Below are 20,927 nucleotides of genomic sequence, written 5' to 3'. Positions count from 1 at the left end.
TCTTAAGTGAGAATAACAGCACAATTGGAAGAGTGTAGTCAATGTCACTGAACTGTGCATGTAGAAATTTTTGAAATGGTGTATCTTTGGCTATGTGTATTTTCACAAAACAAAAAGGTTGAGAAGTTAGAGGGTTGACATGTTGGGGGGTTGTTAACCAATGTCATAAAACAATATGTGGACTACTGTTTCATGAGAAACTATTTGTTGTGTAAGCCTTTACCTGAAGTACAATAAAATAAATAAATAAATAAATAAAAGAAAGAACAGTGATGAATCTGTGAAGCATCTCATAACATGAATGAAACTGGAGGACATTATGCTGAGTGAAATACGTCAATCACAAAACGACAAATATTGTATGAGATCTCTATTGTAAAAACCTATGAAAAAGTTTACACACAAAAAGTAACAATCTTCGTTGGTTACCAGGGATGGGAGGGGTGTGGGGGAAATATTAAATAGGCAATAGATAAGTGGCATCTTTGGTGAAGGGTGAGACAGTACACAATACTGGGGAAACCAGCACAACCTGTACAAGGAAAGCTCATGGAAGCTCCATAGACACATCCAAACTCCCTGAGGGACTGAATTGCTGGGAGGAGAGCTGTGGGGATCATGGTCTCAGGGAACATCTAGCTCAATTGGCATAACACAGTTTATGAAGACAATGTTCTACATTATACCTTGGTCAGTAGCATCTGGAGTCTTAAAAGCCTGTGAGCAGCCATCTAAGATACTCCACTGGTTTCATCCATTTGGTAGCAAGGGATAATGAAGAGAACAGGATAGAAGGAAAAGGTTAGTCCAAAGGAGTAATGGACCACAGCTACCAAGGCCTCCACCAGACTGAGTCCAGTACAGCTGGATCGTGCCCGGCTAACACCACTGACTACTCTGACTGGGATCACAACAGAGGGGTCTGGACAGAGCTGGAGAAGGATGTAGAACAAAATTCTAACACACACAAAAAAGACCAGATTTGCTGGCCTAAAGGAGACTGGAGAAACCCCAAGAGTATTGCCCCCAGACACCCTTTTGCTCAGGTGAAGTCTCTTCTGAGGTTCACCGTTCAGCCAGGGATTGGACAGCCCCATAAATCAAATCGAGACTAATGAGGCACAGCAGTCCAGGGACAAGGCTAGAAGGCAGAAGGGGACAGGAAAGCTGGTGATAGGGATCCCAAGTTTGAGTAAGGACAGTGTTGATGTGTCGTGAGGTCGTTAACCATTGTCATAGCGCAACATGTGTACTGTTTAATGAGTAACTATTTTGTTCTGTAAACCTTCATCTAAAGTGAGAATAGCAGCACAATTGGAAGAGCATAGTTGATGTCTCTGAACTGTGCATGTAGAAATTTTTGAAATGGTATATCTTTGCCTATGTATATTTTCACAAAAAAGAAAAAAAGGTCAAGAAGGGAGAGGGTTTTCATGGCGTGGGGTTGTTAACCAGTGTCATAAAACAATACGTGTACTACTGTTTAATGAGGAACTATTCTGTAAACCTTCACCTGAAGTACGATATAAAAAAAAATGTAAATAAAAAATTAAAAAAAAAAACTAATTCAAAATCGATCAAAGACCTAAATATAAAATCAAAAACTATAAAGATCATGGAAGAAAAACTAGGGACAATGCTAGGAGCCCTAATACATGGCATAAACAGAATACGAACCATAAGTAACAACACACAAACACCAGAAGTGACACTAGATAACTGGAGCTCATAAAAATCAAACACTTAACCTCATCAAAAGACTTCACCAAAAGAGTAAAAACACAACCTACAGACTAGGAAAAAATTTTGGCTATGACATATCTGATCAGCATCTAATCTCTAAAATCTATAAGATACTGCAAAACCTCAACAACAAAAAGACAAACAACCCAATTAAAAAATGGGCAAAGCATATGAACAGGCACGTCACCAAAGAAGACATTTGGGCGGCTAACAGACTCATGAGGAAATGCTCACGACCATTAGCCGTTAGAGAAATGCAAATCAAAACTCAATGAGATACCATCTCACCCCAACAAGGCTAGCATTAATCCAAAAAACACAAAATAATAAATGTTGGAGAAGTTGTGGAGAGACTGGAACACTTATGCAGTGTTGGTGGGAATGGAAAATGGTACAACCACTTTGGAAATCAATCTGGCGCTTCCTTTCAAAGCTAGAAATAGAAGCACCATACAATCCAGCAATCCCACTCCTTGAAATATAGAGAATTAAGAGCCATCACACAAATAGATATATGCATACCCATATTCATTGCACCACTGTTCACGATAGCACAAAGATGGAAACAACTGAGGTGTCCATCAACAGACGAATGGATAAACAAATTATGGTATATTCACACAGTTGAATATTACACAATGATAAAGAACAAAGATGAATCAGTGAAACATCTTATAACATGGAGGAATCTGGAAGGTATTATGCTGAGTGAATTTAGTCACATAAGTACAAATATAGTATAAAAACACTACTATAATAAGAACTCAAGAAAAGGTTTAAACAGAGAAGAAAACATTATTTGATGGTTACCAGGGTGGGGAGGGAGGGAGACAGGTATTCATTAAATGGAAAGTAGACAAGAATGATCTTAGGTGAAGGGAAGGACAGCACACACTACAGGGGAAGTCAGCACAACTGGACTAAACCATAGCTCAGAAGTTTCCTCAATACAACCAAACACTTCGAGGGACAGAGTAGCAGGGGCCGAGGTCTGCGGACCATGCTTTTAGGGGACATCTAGGTCAACTGGCATAACAAAGTTTATTGGGAAAATGTTGTGCATTCTACTTTGATGAGTGGCATCTGGGGTCTTAAAAGCTAGTGAGCGGCCATCTAAGATGCGTCAATTGGTCCCAATCCACCTGGAGTAAAGGAGAATGAAGACCACCAAAGTCACAAGGAAGGTATTAGCCCAAGAGACAGATAGGGCCACATAAACTAGAGACTGCATCAGCCTGAGACCAGCGGAACTGGATGGTGCCCGGATACCACCAATGATGGCCCTGTCAGGGAACACAACAGAGAGTCCCTGATGGAGCAGGAGAAAGGTGGGGTGCAGAACTCAAATTCTAGTAAAAAGACCAGACTTAATGGTCTGACCGAGACTGAAGGAACCCCAGAAAGCACGGCCCCTGGACTCTCTGTCAAGCCAGAACTAAAACCATTCCCGAGGACAACTCTTCAGACAAAGATTAGACTGGACTATGTGACATAAAATGATACTTGTGAAGAGTGTGCCTCTTAGCTCAGGCAGATAAATAAGATGGGCAGCTCCTGTCCAGAGATGAGATGAGAAGGCAGACAGGGTCAGGAGCTGGTTGAATGGACATGGGAAATCTGGGGTAGAAAGTACGAATGTGGTGTCAGTACAGGGAGAGCAATTAGGGTCACATAACAATGTATGTACAAATTTTTGTATTAAAGACTAACTTGAATTGTAAACTTTCACTTAAAGTACAACAATAAAATAAAATTTAAAAAAATGTATTTCTTCTTTATTACCCATTGTGGTCGGTTGTACCATCTTGTACCCTCTCATCCAAGTCATAAATGTAGGTGTCATTCTTAACTCCTCTTTCTTCAATCCCAACATCCAATCAGTGACCAAGTCCTGTAATTCTTTTCTTTTCTTTTTTTCTCTTCATCTCCACTCCTACCAGCCCACTCTAAGCCCCTATGTTCTGGCCTTTTATAATAGTCTAATTGTTCTCCTTGCCTCCTGTAGTATTATGCCTCTCTAATTCATTCTTCACATGATCATGTGGTTTTTCTCAAAAACAAATCATATGTCTCCTTTTCTTACAATTCCTTAATGTCTTTCCATCTCCCATCATAGGATAAAATCTTACTGCTTTGTATGAGTTACAGCAGGAATTAAAGGACACTTTCAAGCTAGGATAATTTGATGAGTTTGCTAAAGGAAATATTATAAAGGTGTGGCAGGGTGTAGGGTATCATCATAAAGAAGTGTACATAACCAGGGAAAGGTGTACTTCATTACTATGACTAGGCCTAAAGGAGCCAAGGAAGGGAGTGATTACCAGAAACTGGAGACAGAGAGGGTTGCTTCTTGTTCTCAGGCTACTTTATTGATTCCAAGCCCCTTTTTGTAACTTACTCACTTGCCGTGGTTCTCCTCCTACTCCCCTGACCCATATTTTGCTGTTTTGATATTTTGCTCTGGCCTCAAATAAAATCCATTGTCATCAAGTTGATTCTGACTCATAGCGACTGTATAGGACAGAGTGGAACTGCCCCATTGGGTTTCCAAGACTATAAATCTTTATGGAAGCAGACTGCCACATCTTTCTCCTGCAGAGCAGCTGGTAGGTTCGAACTGCCAATCTTTTGGTTAGCAGAGGAGCACTTAGCCACTGCGCCACCATACGCTCATAATTTTCTAATCTGTATCTACCTCGGAGCCCTGGTGATGCAGTGGTTAAGAGCTCAGCTGCTAACCAAAAGGTTAGCCGTTTGAATCCACCAGCCTCTCTTTGAACACTATGGGCAGTTCTACTCTGCCCTGTAGAGTTGCTATGAGTCGGAATCGACTCCACAGCAGTGGGTTTGGTGTTACCTCAAGTTTCTCAATTGCCTTAATATGAATATATGGATATCCCAGAGGCTCTTCACACTCAACATGTCCGTAATGGAACACATTATCCTTCTAAAATTCCCGTTATTAGGAAATAGTACTACCATATATCCAGTCAACAAAGCCAGAGACCTGGTATTGGCATGCTGGAAAAAATCTATTTGCCATCCTAGACCTAAGTCCTACAAGAACTCCAAGTTTATTCCTAACAGACCACCCTCCTGCTCCAGCCATACAAAGCTATTTGCAGTTCTACCGGCATGACATGCTATATTATGCTCCTTCTGTACCACTGTGGTTTTTAAGAATGCTCTCCAGTCTCTCTCCTCTCCTCCTTCCCTTTAACTGACGTTCTTTGTCTTACTTATCCTTCAAGATGAGCTCAAGTTGGACCTCCCCTGTAAAAATTTCTTTTCCCACTCTCATTCCCCTACTTTGCTTATAAATATATCAAATATTTGTAAATACCTCAAATATAGTTACCATTCAAAACTGTATTTGTTGATGTTTAAGTCGGTGTTCTACTCTGAAAAGCATGGGTTCACCATGAGTTGGAATCAACTGACAGTAACTGGTAACTGGTTAGTCTGTCTTCCTTTCTGAACTGTAAGCTCCTTAAAGGCATATATTATTTATTATTGCCAGCTCCTAACAAAACTATTTCACTTACGTAAACCCTTGTTCCTTCTGCAAAATGGGGACAAAAAATCCACTCTGCAGAATTACTGTGAGGATCAGAGCTACTGTATGCATCGAACAGAAGCTAGAACAAAGTTGGTGCTCATTAAATAATGGGTGCTATTATTACTCATGAAAATAAGTGGATCAGAAAGCATTTCATGAAGAGGGGGATTATATTGACAACCGAAACATGCATGTTGCCATGGAGGAACTGCAAGTAGCTCAGTGGGTAGAAATCAGGGTGAATATTAAGAAATGATGGGAGATAAGGTTGTACGATTATAAACAGATCCCAAACCGCCTTGGATAACCTGCTAAAGAGTTTGATCTGGTAATCACTCCCTTCCTTAGCTCTTTTAGGCCTAGCGATACAAAGCTGCTGATTTACTTTAAACGTCAAGAGGCATGGTAAGATTTTTATTTTTCATACCAATCTGGCAGCATTGTAAATAAGCTTAGGAAAGAAGGAAAAATACTTAGGAATTTGATGTAATAAATTAGATGTAAAATTATGAGGGCCTGAAATAGCACAGATAGAAAGGGGCAAAATTACTTAAAAAATATAGGTAAGAGTTGGTAATTATTTGGATGTTGTGAGTGAAGGAATTCTTAAACTGCTGAAGTCTTCTAGGTTTAAGATTTGGACATAACTAGGAGAAGCAGGTGGAGGGGTTATCAAGGGAAAAATTCACTTAAGGACATATTGAGTCTGAGGTATCCATTGGTCCCTCAGGATAAACTTCAGGACATAGTCTGAAATAGGAGTCTAGAGCTTAGACCAGATCAGAGCTGTAGTGATACATCCAGATAGAAGTGCTCTAGAGAGAGAATGGAGCCCTGGTGGTGTAGTGGTTAAGATCTCGGCTGCTAACCAAAAGGTCAGCAGTTCGAATCCACCAGCCGCTCCTTCAAAACCCTATCTGGCAGTTCTACTCTGTCCTACAGGGTTGCTATGAGTAAGGAAAAACCAACAATTTGGGAACTAAAAAAGGTGAGCATAGCAGTTCTCTGGGAGGTAGGAGAAAAATGGGAGTCAAATTAAGAGAATTCAAGAGAAGACTAGTCAAAAACATTAAATACAGTGAAAAGGTCACATAAGATGAACTGAAGTAACCAATGGATTTGGTATTTGTTACCTTACCACTGAGTTGAAATAGTGTGTGAAGTAATGGTGATGGTTTTGCCATTGAGAGTGACAGAATATAAAATAAATGAGCTTAACTAGACTTTAAGGGTTTACATTTTAATACTATTCATTTGAATCAGATGAAATGTAAAATTTTATCTATTTTCATCCCACTCTAGAGCAGACTTGTTAAGTTCAGCAGTCAAGAGGCTCACTACTTCTAGCACGAAACTCATGAACAAATGCTGTCATCTGTCATATCCTTTTCGGGAGCGGGAAAAGGGAGGACCTACCACATGTTATTTCCGCCTTTCCTGGAGCCCAGCCATCCACCACCATAGTCTGGTAATAACACCAACTTGAAGGGTGAAGCCTTTCAGTCACCCTCACCTCTCAAATTCCCAGAGTACCGTTATCCTACAACCAAACCACAGCTGAAACTTTCCTGTGGTAACCACCAACCACCACATACTGAACCTCCAGGACAAGCATGCTACTAGCCGACAGAGGAGAATCCACCACCCAACCACTCCTTGCCTTGCACTGGCGGGGTGTTTGGCGGGTGCGGCGGGAGACTGCTGCTACTGCTCCTGTCGCCCACCACGCCAGAAGTGCCGGGAGGAGAGGACGCAGAGACGGCCTGAGCGGACGGGCGGCTCTGAGGAGTCTCCTGGAGTCGAAAACTGAAGCGGGGACCCTGTAGCCGAGCCTCTATTGATGAGGGAGATACCACAGGCACGGAAGGCAAGGTTGGCGAGGTCTCAGGCCTCAGCATCTTCCCAAACTTTCCCGCGCACAAGTTTGAGTTTCTATGGGCCCCCTCACGCAGCCGCCCAGCAGAAGCGGGGCTGAAACAGGCGGGAGAGCGGCGTGCAGGCGCACGGAGCCCTAGAGCGCAGGCGCAAGGAAACCTACCTTCGCACGTCAACTCCTTTCTCCCAATTCACATCTAAGAACGTGTTCCCGGCCCTACCAAATCCCATCACCTTCCGTCAAAAAAGTTTGTTATAAACTTAAGAGCATGCCCTCCTGAACCTATTATCAGCCTTAATTTTTCTGGGCCCATTAATGACCAACCAATTTGGCAGCCCATTATTCTCATAAAACTCAAACCAAACCCGTTGCCGTGGAGTTGATTCTGACTCCTAGGGACCCTATGGGACAGAGCAGAACTGCTCCACAGGGTTCCCAAGGAGCAGCTGGTGGATTCAAAGTGCTGACCTTTTGAGTTCCCTGCGGAGCTCTTAACCACTGCGCCACCAGGGTATTCTCATAGCACCCTATTTTTACAAGGTGTTTTGCACTTTTTAACATATCCCATCAACCCCAAAGTACACTAGCTTCTTTTTAAATGTAGCTGTCCATCACTGTGCATCGTGCCTCTGACAGTTAAAAAAAACAAACGTAATGCTAAACGAGTAATTTCTTTTGTAAGGATCAGCACAAAGCTGGTTCCTATGAGGCAGAGGTTAAAGATGTCCCAAATGTCTAACTTTTCCAAGCTGCCATACCACTCCATCACCTCTAACATCAACTACTCCCTCTTGCCTCAGGATTCTCCCTCCTGTCTTTGGGTTCCCTAATTCACTGCAATGTCTCACAGATCTCACAAATCCTATACAGGTAATAGCTCACACGGTTGTGGAGGTTGTTAAGTCCCAAATTCGTGGCCCCTCAGTTTCTGCCCAAAGGCAGGCACTCAGCTTCCTCACTCGGTGGGCCAGAAAGCCTACTGTGCCTCCTGCAGGTCTCTTTCCTTGGTGGTGGTGGGCTCTTCTTTTTCCCACCTCTGGGGTGGCTCATTTCAAGCCTAGCGAGATAGCAAAACTGACCAATCCCCTTGGTGAGCCACAATTACCCTATCACACAGTCCAGCCCAATCACCTAGGTGGGAGTTACAAGCCTATGGCTAGAAAGGCCACACAAAAATCAACCCATCACACCACAAATGCTCACACTTTAGTCCAATCCACCTAACACTGATCTTGCACTTAATACAGAAGTCATTAACCACTTACAGCTTAAATGCCCACAAGGATATGTATAGTGCCCTTCACTCCAGTATGTACGTGGCTGTATGTCAGGAACAAGGAAATGATTATTTCTTGGACGGTTTTAAGTGCAGTTCCCAGTCTCCCAATATCTAGTAGTCATGCCCTGCTAACATCCATTCATGCAATGTCTGATTGCATATACATCTGCGGTCTCATAAGGTTATACAGATATTCCCCGGATTACGAACAAACCATAATTACAAACCAAAACACGTAAAGCCTATTAAAAATTTGAGGTACGATGGCTTGTGATTATAGACACTACTTTGTGTCATTTATAAAAACATTACTGTATCATGTTAAAGACGTTTTAGTGTATCTGGAAGTATTAAGTTTTTTATGATTAGCAAGGTACACTACACTAAGACAAACATTTGACTGACATTAGATACGAACCATACCTGTTTCACCTTACATACAAATTCAATTTACAGACTCAGGCCCAGAAATTGTAACCCGGGGACTGACTGTATATAACGTGTTCACACAAGGTCCAAATCACAAAGCATCCCATTTTCACAGAACACATGCTAGACGTTAAGCGATGAATGACTGTACTATTTCACACACGGAAGTATTAGTATTGAGAGCAGATTCCAACCAAGCCTGGCTCTGGTAGATTGTAATCTTTGGGAAATTGAATTCTGTATCCAATAGCAGTTTCAACCTTATAGGAATGTTGGGATTGAAGAAATACAAGTACTTTAGTTACTGCTATGCAGATCATATTACATTTAAAATACCAACAAAGTGGTGATGATTGCTTATGAAGAACGTAAAGTCACGTAACTGTAAATGTGAAATGGATATGGCAACTATTCTCTTACACAGTGAAATCTGGAAAGCTGGTACTTGGCAGGACTGCCTTGTTTTTCTGGGCTCACAAGTGTTCCACTTTTGACAAGGTAGGGTCTTACCACTTTTCTATCACTATTGGTGGAAAATAATTTGTTTTCCTTCTCTGACAGGTTTCCACCTTACTGATGTCCTTTCACAGGTTTTACTGTATATACTTTTAACAAGAAAAAACACTAGCAAATTCATTCACTTGTTCAATATTCTCATAAAAGTCAGGTAGGCACAGAACTGCTCATCCATAGCAGGCAAATGCAATGACTCCAGTCCTCAAGATAGCTAGTTCTAACCAGCTGACAATGCCAAATGAGACCCCATGTGTCAGAACAGAACTGTGCTCCACAGGGTTTTCAATTACTGATTTTTTTGCAAGTAGATTTTTTTGAAAGCCAGGCCTTTCATGACCAAGGCACCTCTGGGTGGAACCTCCAACCTTCTGGTAACTGCATTACCCAGGAACTCTCTTCGAATACTTCCACAAACATTTAAATAAGATTGTTCTATCCAATGACTTCCAAGCTGTTAAAATTTACCTTCTGTCAATGTGTTCTGCTGAGCCACCAGCACTCATCAAGTAAAATTAAAATAACTATTACAAAGGGTAATGCAAATGTTTAAGATAGGAATCTCCATCTTAAGAATTAAAATACTTTATTAAAAACGGCTAGAATGGTTCTGTTCGTTGAAGTCTTTTTAAAAATAACAAAAAATATCCAAGCTCAAATTCAAAATCATCAGCAACTTCCAATTTATCTGTCACAAGATTTCCTTATTGGAATAAATCCAGGTCAACAATCCCTGGAGTAAATTATAGGCATTTTGACAAAGTATTAAAAACTGACAATAAGTGCAGTCCAAATTGGAATCCTATCCAAAGCCGCCATTCACCTATTTTGTGGCCTATTCAGAGTAACCATCATCACATTCAAACCTTTAAAATATCCCCAAATTACACAAGCCGTTTATTTATGTGCAACTTTTAATGGTTCACTCCATGGTATTAATCTATTGTTTACAAGTAACATTCTTGTTGACACAAACCAAGCTTTATACACTTTCTGAAGAGAACACCTGGAGAAGAATCAAACAGACCTTCAAAACTGCCCCTAAGAGTTCTTAGAAGTTTGCTCTATTACAGACTTATGAACAAAAATACAACAAAGCATAAGAAAAAGTTTAATCACTGATGACTAACACTGACAGCATTAAAAAATAAATACAACAAATTATCTTCAGAATTCATTATACTCACAGCATATCAGGAAAAATCTGTAACTAAAGATAGAAAAGGTCTTTATTTTAAATTATGTATAATTACAGAATTAATTTATCACAATACATATACAAAATATTAACAAATTTAAAGTACTCATTTTTAAGTCTGACAAGCACTTCAAATACATAAATAACTACTGAGCAAATTTTCCATTAATGACTAGCTCACTAGTTCAGGCTGAACATTCATCCTCCGAAGCACTTCTTCAGGCATACAAAAAACAGGATTAACAGGTTTAATCTGTTCTTCTCCCAAAAGTGATAGTCCAGCAATTCCAAATAAAGTATGAAAAGGATCTACCTATTAAGAAAAAATCAGTTCATATGCATTATTGGAAAAATGACAATTTCCTTAGTTACTATGACTGCCTAACGCCATTGCTGTCTACGTATCTTTTTTCTTTAGGCCTGAATTCCTGGATTCTACAGGCCCGGTGGCGCAATGGATAAGAGCTGCGCTGCTAACCAAAAGGTCGGCAGTTCAAATCCACCAGCCGCTCCTTGGATTGTTCCACTCTGTCCTATAAGATCACTATGAGTCGGAACCGACTTGGAGGCACATAACAACATTTTAGGCATTCCTAGTGACCTATAATTTCCCATCATGGCAATCACAGTACTGAAAATGCTCCATCAAAAAAAGACTGGCCACTCTGTATGGGTAGTATCTAGCAGTGTCTGGTCCACACAAATTTAAGGAAGGTTATGGAAATTTACCAAAAATGCCTCTATTTAAACTGATGTTCTTATTTTACACCATTCTATCAATATGGTCTCAACAAAACCTTTTTTCACTATCAAACTCACTGTGCACAAGCAACCAAGCCCACACCTCAATTCAGTAGCTTTTATATAGGAATGCTTCCAGCTGCTTCTCTATAATTCATAACATCTCTTCATCAGTTTATGTGCATGCTTAAAAATTTCCAAAATTGTGGTGCTTAATATAGGACCTAAACTCACTAATGCTGGCAATAGCTGATGAGAAATTTCTGTAAACTTTATACATCAAAAAAAAGAAAAAAAAAAAAAAAAAAACTAAGAAAAAAAGATCCTGCTTTTGAAATGATATACTGTGTCACTTTCAAAGGAACACTTGGAATACAACCCACGTCTAAGTCTGGAAATGCCAAGAACCATAGAAGATAATGCAACCTAACACGCAAAAAAACTATGGTGTACATGAACGTCCTTGATATACTTACCATATCTCCTGGCCTGTCTGCAAATCCCCCCGTTTCTTCATCTTGACATGCTAAAATGAAACTACGCAGTTTCTCTCTGTCAATCCAATGAAGCCTTCCAATTATCTTTAGGGAAGCCAACACCCACCAGGAATAGCACACATCTGGTAACTAGGAAAAAAGACAACACAGTTGCCACCATTTTATTCTCTATTATTTCTCGATAATTGTGAGGAACAATTTACAACAAGTGGGTTGCCTCAAGCTCTAAAGTAATCTGATGTTCAACAGGAGAGGAATATTCTGACATGCAGGGTTTGAAATGCTGAAATCTATAAAATATAATTGCTTGGAATTAAAGATCCAATCCACAGATACCTATGCTAAATGTTTGCATTACCAAATACTGAACAAGGATCCATCTACACTTTATCTCTGCTAGTGACATGAAAACCATATGAAATTGAAATGTGTCTAACTTTACTGGAATACAGTCAGGCCCATTTTTTTTTTTTTATAGCTGCTTTTGTTCTACATTGTAGTTATGTGGTGCTGTTTGGACCACAGAGCCAAAAATATTTACTAACTGTCTCTTTACAGACCCCTTATTAGGGCGACAGAGCATGATGTGGGAGATCTAAAACCAGTACCATGAAGGCTTCTAGAAGAAAATTTCTGTACAAAATGCTTATTTCCACAGTCTTTGGTCACCAAGTACAAAGCTTTTTATGCATGACTGACTCTCTGGTATGGTCCAGAGCTAAAAGGTTCTAATTCATTAAAAAAAAAAGTTTAATTCATACAATTCCTGCATACAAGTATTTTAAGCTAATAAGAGTATTTGGTATTTCTATACTATTCAACTGTAGGTTCATTCTCCTGCAGATAACCCTGAAGTCCTAATGTCTACTTTAGGATATAAAAGAGGAAAAGACAAATATTTAAAAAGTCAGATGGTATTATGCACACTTTCTCTTCATCTTAAAATGGACATCTAGGATTATTCAACCCTAGGTGCTCTACTTTTATAAAGATCAGTCTTTTTAAGAGCTATCAGTGAAAAATAAGAGGTGAGGATAAAATCTTCATGTTCAATTGACAAGTAAAATATTTAAACATGCAGAACAAAGAACGGTATTAATTCAAGGTTATAAAGCTAGTACAGTTTATCTTAAAACTAAACATACCTTCTCTGGTCTTCCATTAAGTCCACCTGATGGTAACTGTCGTTCACAAAGCCACCAACCGAGTAAATCAGAATTTACTTGATGCAACTGACTAGTAATAGCAAGGAATCCTGTGCAACAATAGATCTAAAATTACAGATATAAAGTATACATGTATAAAAACTATTTTAACTTTTCAAAAGTAAAATTCCACTTTCTAATGATTTTTGCTTTTTGATCTGTCAACTAAAACATTTAGTTTCAAACATTTCACACCACCTTAGCTACTTGAAGACACCTAGTCATATTATTGCTAGGTTCAAATTCTGCGATGAAATACTGTCAAAATTTCTCACATTTTATTTTCTCCATCACATCAAGCAAATAGGTGTTCATTTAGCTTGGGGTAGGGACAGAATGTTTCAATCTACATAGCTAGTTAAAAACTAACAGGAAATAAAATGCTATTTTTGGTGACTACAACGTTATTTGTCATGTTTGCCTGGTCAGAGGATTCCACTAAGGGGAAGGTGAAGGTATGTAAGGCCAACTACTTACAACTTATTACAAACAACTTATTGATCAGCAATTAGCAATTCTTACACATAATCTCACATTATATACCCAATTACATTACATTCAGTTAAATCAACTTAATACATATTGCAGGCTTAAACTACTATGTACATATTTTTAATGTTTACTATACTGGTTCTCTTCAAAATTGATGCTAAACTTTAATCTGCATTATTAATAAGTTACCTGCCCAGCATGGGATTCAGAACCTGGTCTGCAACCAAATCCACCATCGAAGTTCATACACGACAAAACAAATTCAATTGCCTTTTCCACATTAATAGCATCCAGCTTCCCCTACAAACAGAAAAATATGCCTATTAAATCCCACAGTATTCACCTGTGCTTGAACATTCCAATACAACATTGGAAACTTACCAACAGAGACAATGTTGCCACTGCACAAAAAGAAAATCTTGTATCGATTTCTCCTAAAAGGACCAAAACAAAGTAAAGTATTATATTCAGTTACACTTAACTAAACCTTCATTTTTGTTAAGATTCACGTATTTTCCAGGTCTCAGAATAATTCTAGAGCTAAAATAATAATAATCAACTTTAGGTTCAGAATACATGCCAACTCATCATCGACCCAAAAAAAGCAGAGGCTTCTGACTATACAGTGCAACTAAAATCATCAAAATCTGTACAACTACACAAGTATCATGTCAAGTTTCTCCAAGAGTTCAAGATTAACTTTTACATATTAGATAGTGAGGAAGAAAAGCAAGCTAAATCTGAAGTTAAATTACTTTACTTCTAAGAACTAGAAAATCGGGTTTGTCACAAACAGAGCAAATTAACCTGAGTTGCTTATGGAGTGCTCGGTAAGGGAAGAAAATTAACAGAGACAGAACTAAAAGTACCAGTGAAGTTTTAATGCCATTACACTTACCTTGTCTCATAAAACTAGATTTTCACATCCCATGAAGCAGCTGGTCTCTCCGGCCTACACTATGTGTAGCACTAAAGCAGAGACCATCTACATTTATCAAGTAAAACTCTACTCCCTCCCTCCATTCAAATATTCAGTAAGTTTGTAAAGTTTTTTTGAATATTGTTCTGTTTCCAATATTAAAATAACTTTACAAAGCTACCAAATATTGGGAGGAAAAAACTTCACCTACCTTATCTTTTAGACTGGCCCCCTCTGTTCCAATGTTCCTGTATGCTGATACAACTACCACAGTGCATGCTGGAACTTCCAGCAGACCAGTTAACTCCCATTAGACCAGCTGCTTAGTGGGACCTGAAAAGATGAAAAACTTAAAAAATAAAATTTCAGTTTCTACTAACACATTTAGACACAGGAGCTTTGTTCCATTATCTCCTCATAAAATGATTACTAGCAAAGCTTCAATTCACTGCACTTTAAAAAATCATCATCTGCCAAGAACTAAATTAGCATTTAATCTCAGTCAAAAAGACTTTGCAGCAAAGCTGAGTCCTAGAATACACAAAAAGACACACTAATATTGGTATTTTAGGATCATGAACTTAATTTTGACATTACCCCAAATATCTCCAGCAAAAGAACCATCTTCTTTCTGCAGACTCTGAACATATTCCACAACTTTATTTACATCAATAGCATTAATACTATCATACAGAGTAAGAATCTGCAACAAAAATAACCCATATTAAGTAAATTTATCTCTTCAAAATTGCTAAACGTGTTCTAATGCTATTCTTGCTCAACTTCTACATCTTAAATTACCAAACAAGCATTATCTTTTGTCTATGTACGACATAAAGTTTTCTCAAATATGCAGAAAACCCTCTATGATGCCAATAATAAAATTTTTTATGTCGTTACAAAACAACCCAAACCTTAAAACTCAAAGCATTATTTTTCTACATCTAAATTTTAAACTTGGCATTCCAGGATACTGTTATATATACTAACAAAATATACACAAGTAGACTTTAAACCCAAATGTTTACAGATCCTCACTAGTATCAAACTTGAAACACGTAACTCCATCTAGTAATTTTCAGGTATTAGATACCCTCCAAGGTCTCAGTGTAATTCTAGAGCTTGTTGATACACATCAACTTCCGATTCAGCTAATACATGCCATCACATCATTGACCTTGTAGGTTAGACTTCATCTGAAAAGATTACATGACTTTTGTCATCATCCCACCAAGTTTCAATTTCCCCACTTTCAGGTTAGAACACACTACACCAAGACTGAATTTTTATTATTATTTACCTGGACAGCACTAAGAGTGTACAAAAGATGAGGATCATGTCCAATACTAGCACTTATTCCACCGGACTCATGCTGACATGACTTAATAAACGTCAGTATTTCTTCTCTATTCATGCGATGAAGCTGTCCCATGAGATCCATTACTGTCAGACCCCAATAGATGCCACTCATTCTCAAATACTCAGACATACAGTATTCCTAAAGCACACATTGAAAACAAAACATGGTGATGCACTAGTAAACTCATTTCCACGTACTTACAAAATTGATTAGTATTAAAGAAATTCAACACAAGCTAACTACCACACTGCTGTTTTTTCCTTTACATGATCCTAACATAGTGTGTTTATATTTGTGGCTCTAAAATTTAGGTGTCATTTTCAAACACAATCTATTAATCAAAAAAACAAGTATTAGCTGAGAAGGATGTGATAAACAAATTTATCTGTGGCTGACAATTTGTCCAAAGAGTTTGCTTTCTCCCCAGAGCCAACTACAGATGAAGTCAGTTTAATTCTGTTTGGAAAGAAAACGTACATACAGATTTAACAGATGTCCATTCTTCTATTATCTGGACTCTGTACACAACCTATTATCTATTTGTAAATTACATACTTACCTTCCTGGAAACCAAAATGACCAATGCAGGCAAGACAACTTTTTAAGCCAAGGTAATAGAGGGTAAGACAAGGAGACATGAAAATTTCAACAGTCCAGAAATTTTTGCTGCAGTCATCAATGCAATGCATTTTGGAGGTTTTGAATCATGCTGGTTTCTTAGTAGCATTAGTGGTGCCGTGGTTCAAGTGCTCAACTGCTACAGAAAAGTTCAGTGGTCCAATCCATCAGCTGCTCCATGGGAGATGTGACAGCCTGCTTCTGTAAAGATTTACAGCCTTGGAAACCCTATGGGGTAGTTCTACCCTGTCCTATAGGGTTGCTTGCTATGAGGCGGAATCGACTATATGGTAATCGGTTTGGGTTTCTTAGTTTGCTGCCAGCCCTAAAACTGGGTTTTGATTTAGAAAATAGTATTAGAGTTATTATTCCGTGTCCTTGAGCATAGAGAATCTGACCCAGCTGGAGCTGGGCTCTCAAGGACACATCAACTGGGCCCTGAGGTATAAAGACAATAGCTAAAATAATCTTGGAAAAGTATCTTTTAGGGAACCTTTCACATAAACAATTCAAACAGAACACAGAAGACTTTCCACTTTTTCTATTAGCATTTAGTGAATAGAAAATTTGTTCGACCAATGAGGACCCTCCTGACTGTCATTACTGAAACTTGTATCAATGATTGTTAAGACAATACATAATGTAGGATCACAATTTCTAGCCTATCTGTGAAAAGGTAAAGCTTTCAATGGTTCTGCCTATTTGTAATGTTAATAATATATACTGATGGCTCCATAAAGTTCCTCGGACTCAGGCAGACAAGGCTGCGGCTTATCCACTTCCCACTTTTGCCTTTTTGAATATATGCCAGATAAAACTTTCTTTTTGCCTTACTAAACTTTGATGTTTTTCCCCTACAACAGGTTTAGAGAAGTGGGGGAGGGTGAGTGGGAGTGAATAAAAGGCAGGAGAATGTCAAGCCCTGGCCCTTTAATTATCTGTGAAAAAAAGCACACATATCCGTAACTCCATGAATTGGTACTAAATAGTTATTAACTGCAAGGTTGGAGGGAACAACCTAAAGCCCTAAGTCTGGAATTCACCAATACTGGATGTTCCCAAAGACGGCAGGGAAGATAAGTCAACTGTTTGCACAGTAGGGGGTTAGGAAAGAGTATTTACTTCCAGCTGGGTTTATTACTTTTAAGTTTGTCCCAGAGAAGACTATTCTTCACAGTAATATTTTACAGTAAAACTTTTTCAAGGTCTCAGCGTAATTCTAGAGCTAAATGTTATTACACATCAGCAGTAAATTCAGATAATACATGCCAACACATCACTGACCTTAAAAGTTATTACTGTAACTACAAAACTAGCCACTATTCAAGGGCTGAACACACTCACAAATCTGGGCAGAAAGGGAACTCTGTCTGCCAAGGTATTGCTAAGAATCAGGGCCAAATTTGATGCATATGAAGCCTGAACCTCAGACACCCAATGTACACACACTGCACTTTGAAGCCAAGGGCACATGGGTCCTGAGAACGCAGGAGTTGGACATCATAATCTGGCCGCTGCCATACTCATTAGCTATGCAGAGTAGCTTCACTTCCTTAAACTTCTCAAAGTAAAATAATACATACATAATCATCTTTCTTTGAGCCATAGGACGCTATGTAATCTGCATGTTTTTCCAACAATAGGGTGTCCGGTGCATCTGACTTGATAACAACATCCTTCTGTGGTGTGCCCTTTCAAAATATTAAAAACAGCAATCATTTCATAAATATTAAATCTTTTATTAATGTTATGTTCCATAGCAGATATTCTACAAACATCTGAAGTTTTTACTTCGATATCATCTTCTCATGGAAATTTTTAACTTAAAAATTGCCAATATAACAGCAAAAAAGAACTATCAGCACTAAAGCTCCATCTTAGTTACAATTCAGCTATTTTCCAGGTCTCAGAGTAATTCTAGAGCTAAAGCAGCAATAATCAACTTTAAATTCAGAATACATGCCAACTCATCATCGACCCAAAAAATTTAACTGCATCTGTGTTGCTGATAATCTTTCACTTAAGGAGGACAGTAAAATGCCATAGAATCCCAAAGCTTAATAATTCTGGACAATTTACAGTGCACCTGTGGCAGACAAGCAAACTATATATATACAGAGCACGTAACTTGCAAGTTAGGTTCAACTATAATTCCGTTTAGAGGTAAATCCTAGAAACTGGTTTCCAAGCACCTTCTCTGCACCCCAAAAGCTACCCTCTTGAGCTCAGTATTCTCTGCATTTAAAAAAGCCCCCAGGTAACGCAGATGCTGCTCTACCAGTCTGCATTTCTTACGTATACTTTGGGGAAAATTACAAAAAAAAGACAAAATTGAAAATTTCCTTCGGATGCCATTTAAAATTTTTAACTACATCTCCAAAAGAAACGACTAATTAAATTTTTCTTTAACCTTTAACGGAGATTAATAAGGCCGTTAAATACTAAGCAGCCCGCCCACCAGAAAAGTCTGTATGAGAAATGGAACTGCGCCCGCGAGGTCTGCAGAGAAACGCTGAGTAATAATCCCAACACCCGCGTCCTCAAGAAACCTCCCAAAGCCCATGTTTTAACCCAACAATATTCTCCAATTTTTACTAAACAACCCTACGGTGTTCGAGCTGCCCAATAATACCTTCCCCAGCCTCCTCCCCAACGAAACGGTCAACACTACCGCACTCACCATGTCTGAAAAAGAAAAGAGAGAGTCTTAGCGGTTCCTGGGTAGAGTTAGGCAACGTGCGCCTGCGCAGAAGCGCACCTCAGGCCCCCTCCCCGCCCAGGCGTAGTAGACCACACTCCCGCCTGAAGGACGGAGCAGTTGCATGGCCGCCGTAGGACCCCACTGGCTGTTTATAGGTGTCTTCGCTGCCTGCAGCCCAAGTTTGTAACGCCCTTTTTCTGCTTGGAGGTTTTCTGTGTTACAGTCGCTTTCAATTTGTCTAAAATGGTTTTAAATAATATGTAAACATATGCGTTGCTTTTAAGAAATTATTTGTTCTCGAGGCTCTTTGAACTCGGGAGATCTGAAATGGCCAGTAATTAATATAGTAGTGCTTGTCACGTAGGAAGTGTTAAATAAGTATGGTTTGAATAAATGCTAATGAAATAGTCACATTTCCTTCCTTTTTGACCCTGTTCTTTTCAGGTCCAGTGCACTACCCCTCTCGCCCACTTTCTTAGAAGTGCTAATAGTTGAAACATTTGTAAATTACCTTAGAAAAAAACACTCAGGTGCCTGGATGTTTTGTACACTTTTATGAGCTTTCCACAGAATTCAGATTTGCTAGCTGTAATGCACCTACAGTTCTTTTCATTTGTGCCTTCCTTAAGTCTTTCACACTCAACAAGCATTTTTGAGAACCCTAAGAAAATATGGCACCCCATCCGGGTAAATTGATAGCTTTTAGGTAGAATTTAGAGATGGGTAATTCTCACACTGTCAGTGAAAACGTTATGGAAAGCAGCAGAACATTGTCTGATATAGTTCTGGAAAATGGGCACCTCAGGTTGGAAGGCACTCAAAAGATAACTGGGGAAGAGCTGCCTCCTCAAAAGTAGAGTCAACCTTAATGACGTGGATAGAGTAAAACTTTCGAGATCTTCATTTGCTGATATGGCACGACTCAAAATGAGAAGAAACAGCTGCAAACATCCATTAATAATTGGAACATGGAATATATGAAATATGAACCTAGGAAAATTGGAAGTCATCAAAAATGAAGTGGAATGCATAAAGGTTGATATCCTAGGCATTAGTGAGCTGAAATGGACTGGTATTGGCCATTTTGAATCAGACAATCGTATGGTCTACTAAGCCGACAATGACAGATTGAAGACGAACAGTGTCACATTCATTGTGAAAAACCTGAAATGTAATGCTGTCAGTGATAGGATAACATCTATACGTCTACAGGGACGACCAGTTAATACGACTATTATTCAAACGTACCCACCCACCACTAATGCCAAAGATGAAGAAATTTAAGATTTTTACCGACTTCTGCAGTCTGAAATCGATCAAACATGCAATCAAGATGCATTGATAATTACTGGTGATTGCAATGAGAAAGATAGAAACAAAGAAGAAAGATTGGTACTTGGAAAATATGGCCTTGGTGATAGAAATAACAGTGGCAATCCCATGATGGAATTTTGCAAGACCAATGACTTATTCATTCGAAATACCTTTTCTCAATAACACAAACGACAGCTATACATGTGGACCTCATCAGATGGAATACAAAGGAATCGAATTGACTACGTCTGTGGAAAGAGACAATGGAAAAGCTCAATATCATCAGTCAGAACAAGGCCAGGGGCTGACTGTAGAACAGACCATCAATTGTTCATATGCAAGTTCAAGATGAAGCTGAAGAGAGTTAGAACAAGTTCACGAGAGCCAAAGTACAACCCTGAGAATATCCCACTTGAATTTAGAGACCATCTAAAGAATCGGTTTGATGCGTTGAGCTCTAATGACCGAAGAAGACCAGAGGAG

At 39.0% G+C, this 20,927-nt stretch overlaps 2 protein-coding genes and 4 non-coding genes across 11 annotated transcripts in view; all 6 read right to left on the bottom strand.

Moving 5' to 3' along the window:
- MSH4 (mutS homolog 4) overlaps window positions 1-7,200 on the bottom strand; it is a 125,749-nt gene extending 118,549 nt beyond the window's left edge. The window contains exon 1 of the mRNA XM_004369069.2: window positions 6,963-7,200. Within this exon, the coding sequence (XP_004369126.1) occupies window positions 6,963-7,200 (238 nt within the window). The remainder of the gene's footprint in view (window positions 1-6,962) is intronic.
- Window positions 7,201-10,775: 3,575 nt separating this feature from the next.
- RABGGTB (Rab geranylgeranyltransferase subunit beta) lies at window positions 10,776-19,190 on the bottom strand. 6 transcript variants are annotated; one of them, XR_002824062.1, is made up of 9 exons: window positions 19,110-19,164; window positions 18,013-18,120; window positions 15,752-15,949; window positions 15,049-15,154; window positions 13,914-13,966; window positions 13,722-13,832; window positions 12,981-13,090; window positions 11,815-11,964; window positions 10,776-10,910 (listed from the first exon to the last, which is right to left on the bottom strand). XR_002824062.1 is itself a non-coding variant. In XM_023731127.1 (8 exons), the coding sequence occupies exons 1-8, from the start codon at window positions 19,110-19,112 to the stop codon at window positions 11,611-11,613; spliced, it is 1,059 nt and encodes a 352-aa protein (XP_023586895.1). In that variant the 5' UTR covers window positions 19,113-19,190; the 3' UTR covers window positions 11,596-11,610. The 6 variants fall into 6 exon arrangements, 4 of the variants coding, with proteins under 4 accessions (XP_023586895.1, XP_023586900.1, XP_023586904.1 ...); XM_023731127.1 differs by lacking the exon at window positions 10,776-10,910 and having other exon boundaries at window positions 11,596-11,964; window positions 12,981-13,106; window positions 19,110-19,190; XM_023731132.1 differs by lacking the exon at window positions 10,776-10,910 and having other exon boundaries at window positions 11,596-11,964; window positions 12,981-13,106; window positions 15,752-16,630; window positions 18,013-19,135.
- Window positions 14,050-14,128, bottom strand: LOC111820629 (small nucleolar RNA SNORD45). Its single transcript, XR_002824159.1, has one exon. It is a non-coding gene; the product is annotated as a small nucleolar RNA SNORD45 (small nucleolar RNA).
- On the bottom strand, window positions 15,550-15,629 carry LOC111820627 (small nucleolar RNA SNORD45). The gene has a single exon (XR_002824157.1). It is a non-coding gene; the product is annotated as a small nucleolar RNA SNORD45 (small nucleolar RNA).
- LOC111820626 (small nucleolar RNA SNORD45) lies at window positions 17,632-17,714 on the bottom strand. The gene has a single exon (XR_002824156.1). It is a non-coding gene; the product is annotated as a small nucleolar RNA SNORD45 (small nucleolar RNA).
- LOC111820628 (small nucleolar RNA SNORD45) lies at window positions 18,330-18,408 on the bottom strand. Its single transcript, XR_002824158.1, has one exon. It is a non-coding gene; the product is annotated as a small nucleolar RNA SNORD45 (small nucleolar RNA).
- Window positions 19,191-20,927: the final 1,737 nt, after the last annotated feature.

Source organism: Trichechus manatus, unplaced genomic scaffold, assembly GCF_000243295.1.
Source record: "Trichechus manatus latirostris isolate Lorelei unplaced genomic scaffold, TriManLat1.0 scaffold00003, whole genome shotgun sequence".
Lineage (NCBI taxonomy): Eukaryota > Metazoa > Chordata > Mammalia > Sirenia > Trichechidae > Trichechus > Trichechus manatus.
Note: the sequence above shows the minus strand (reverse complement) of the source record. Positions and strands in the feature narration are given on the sequence as shown.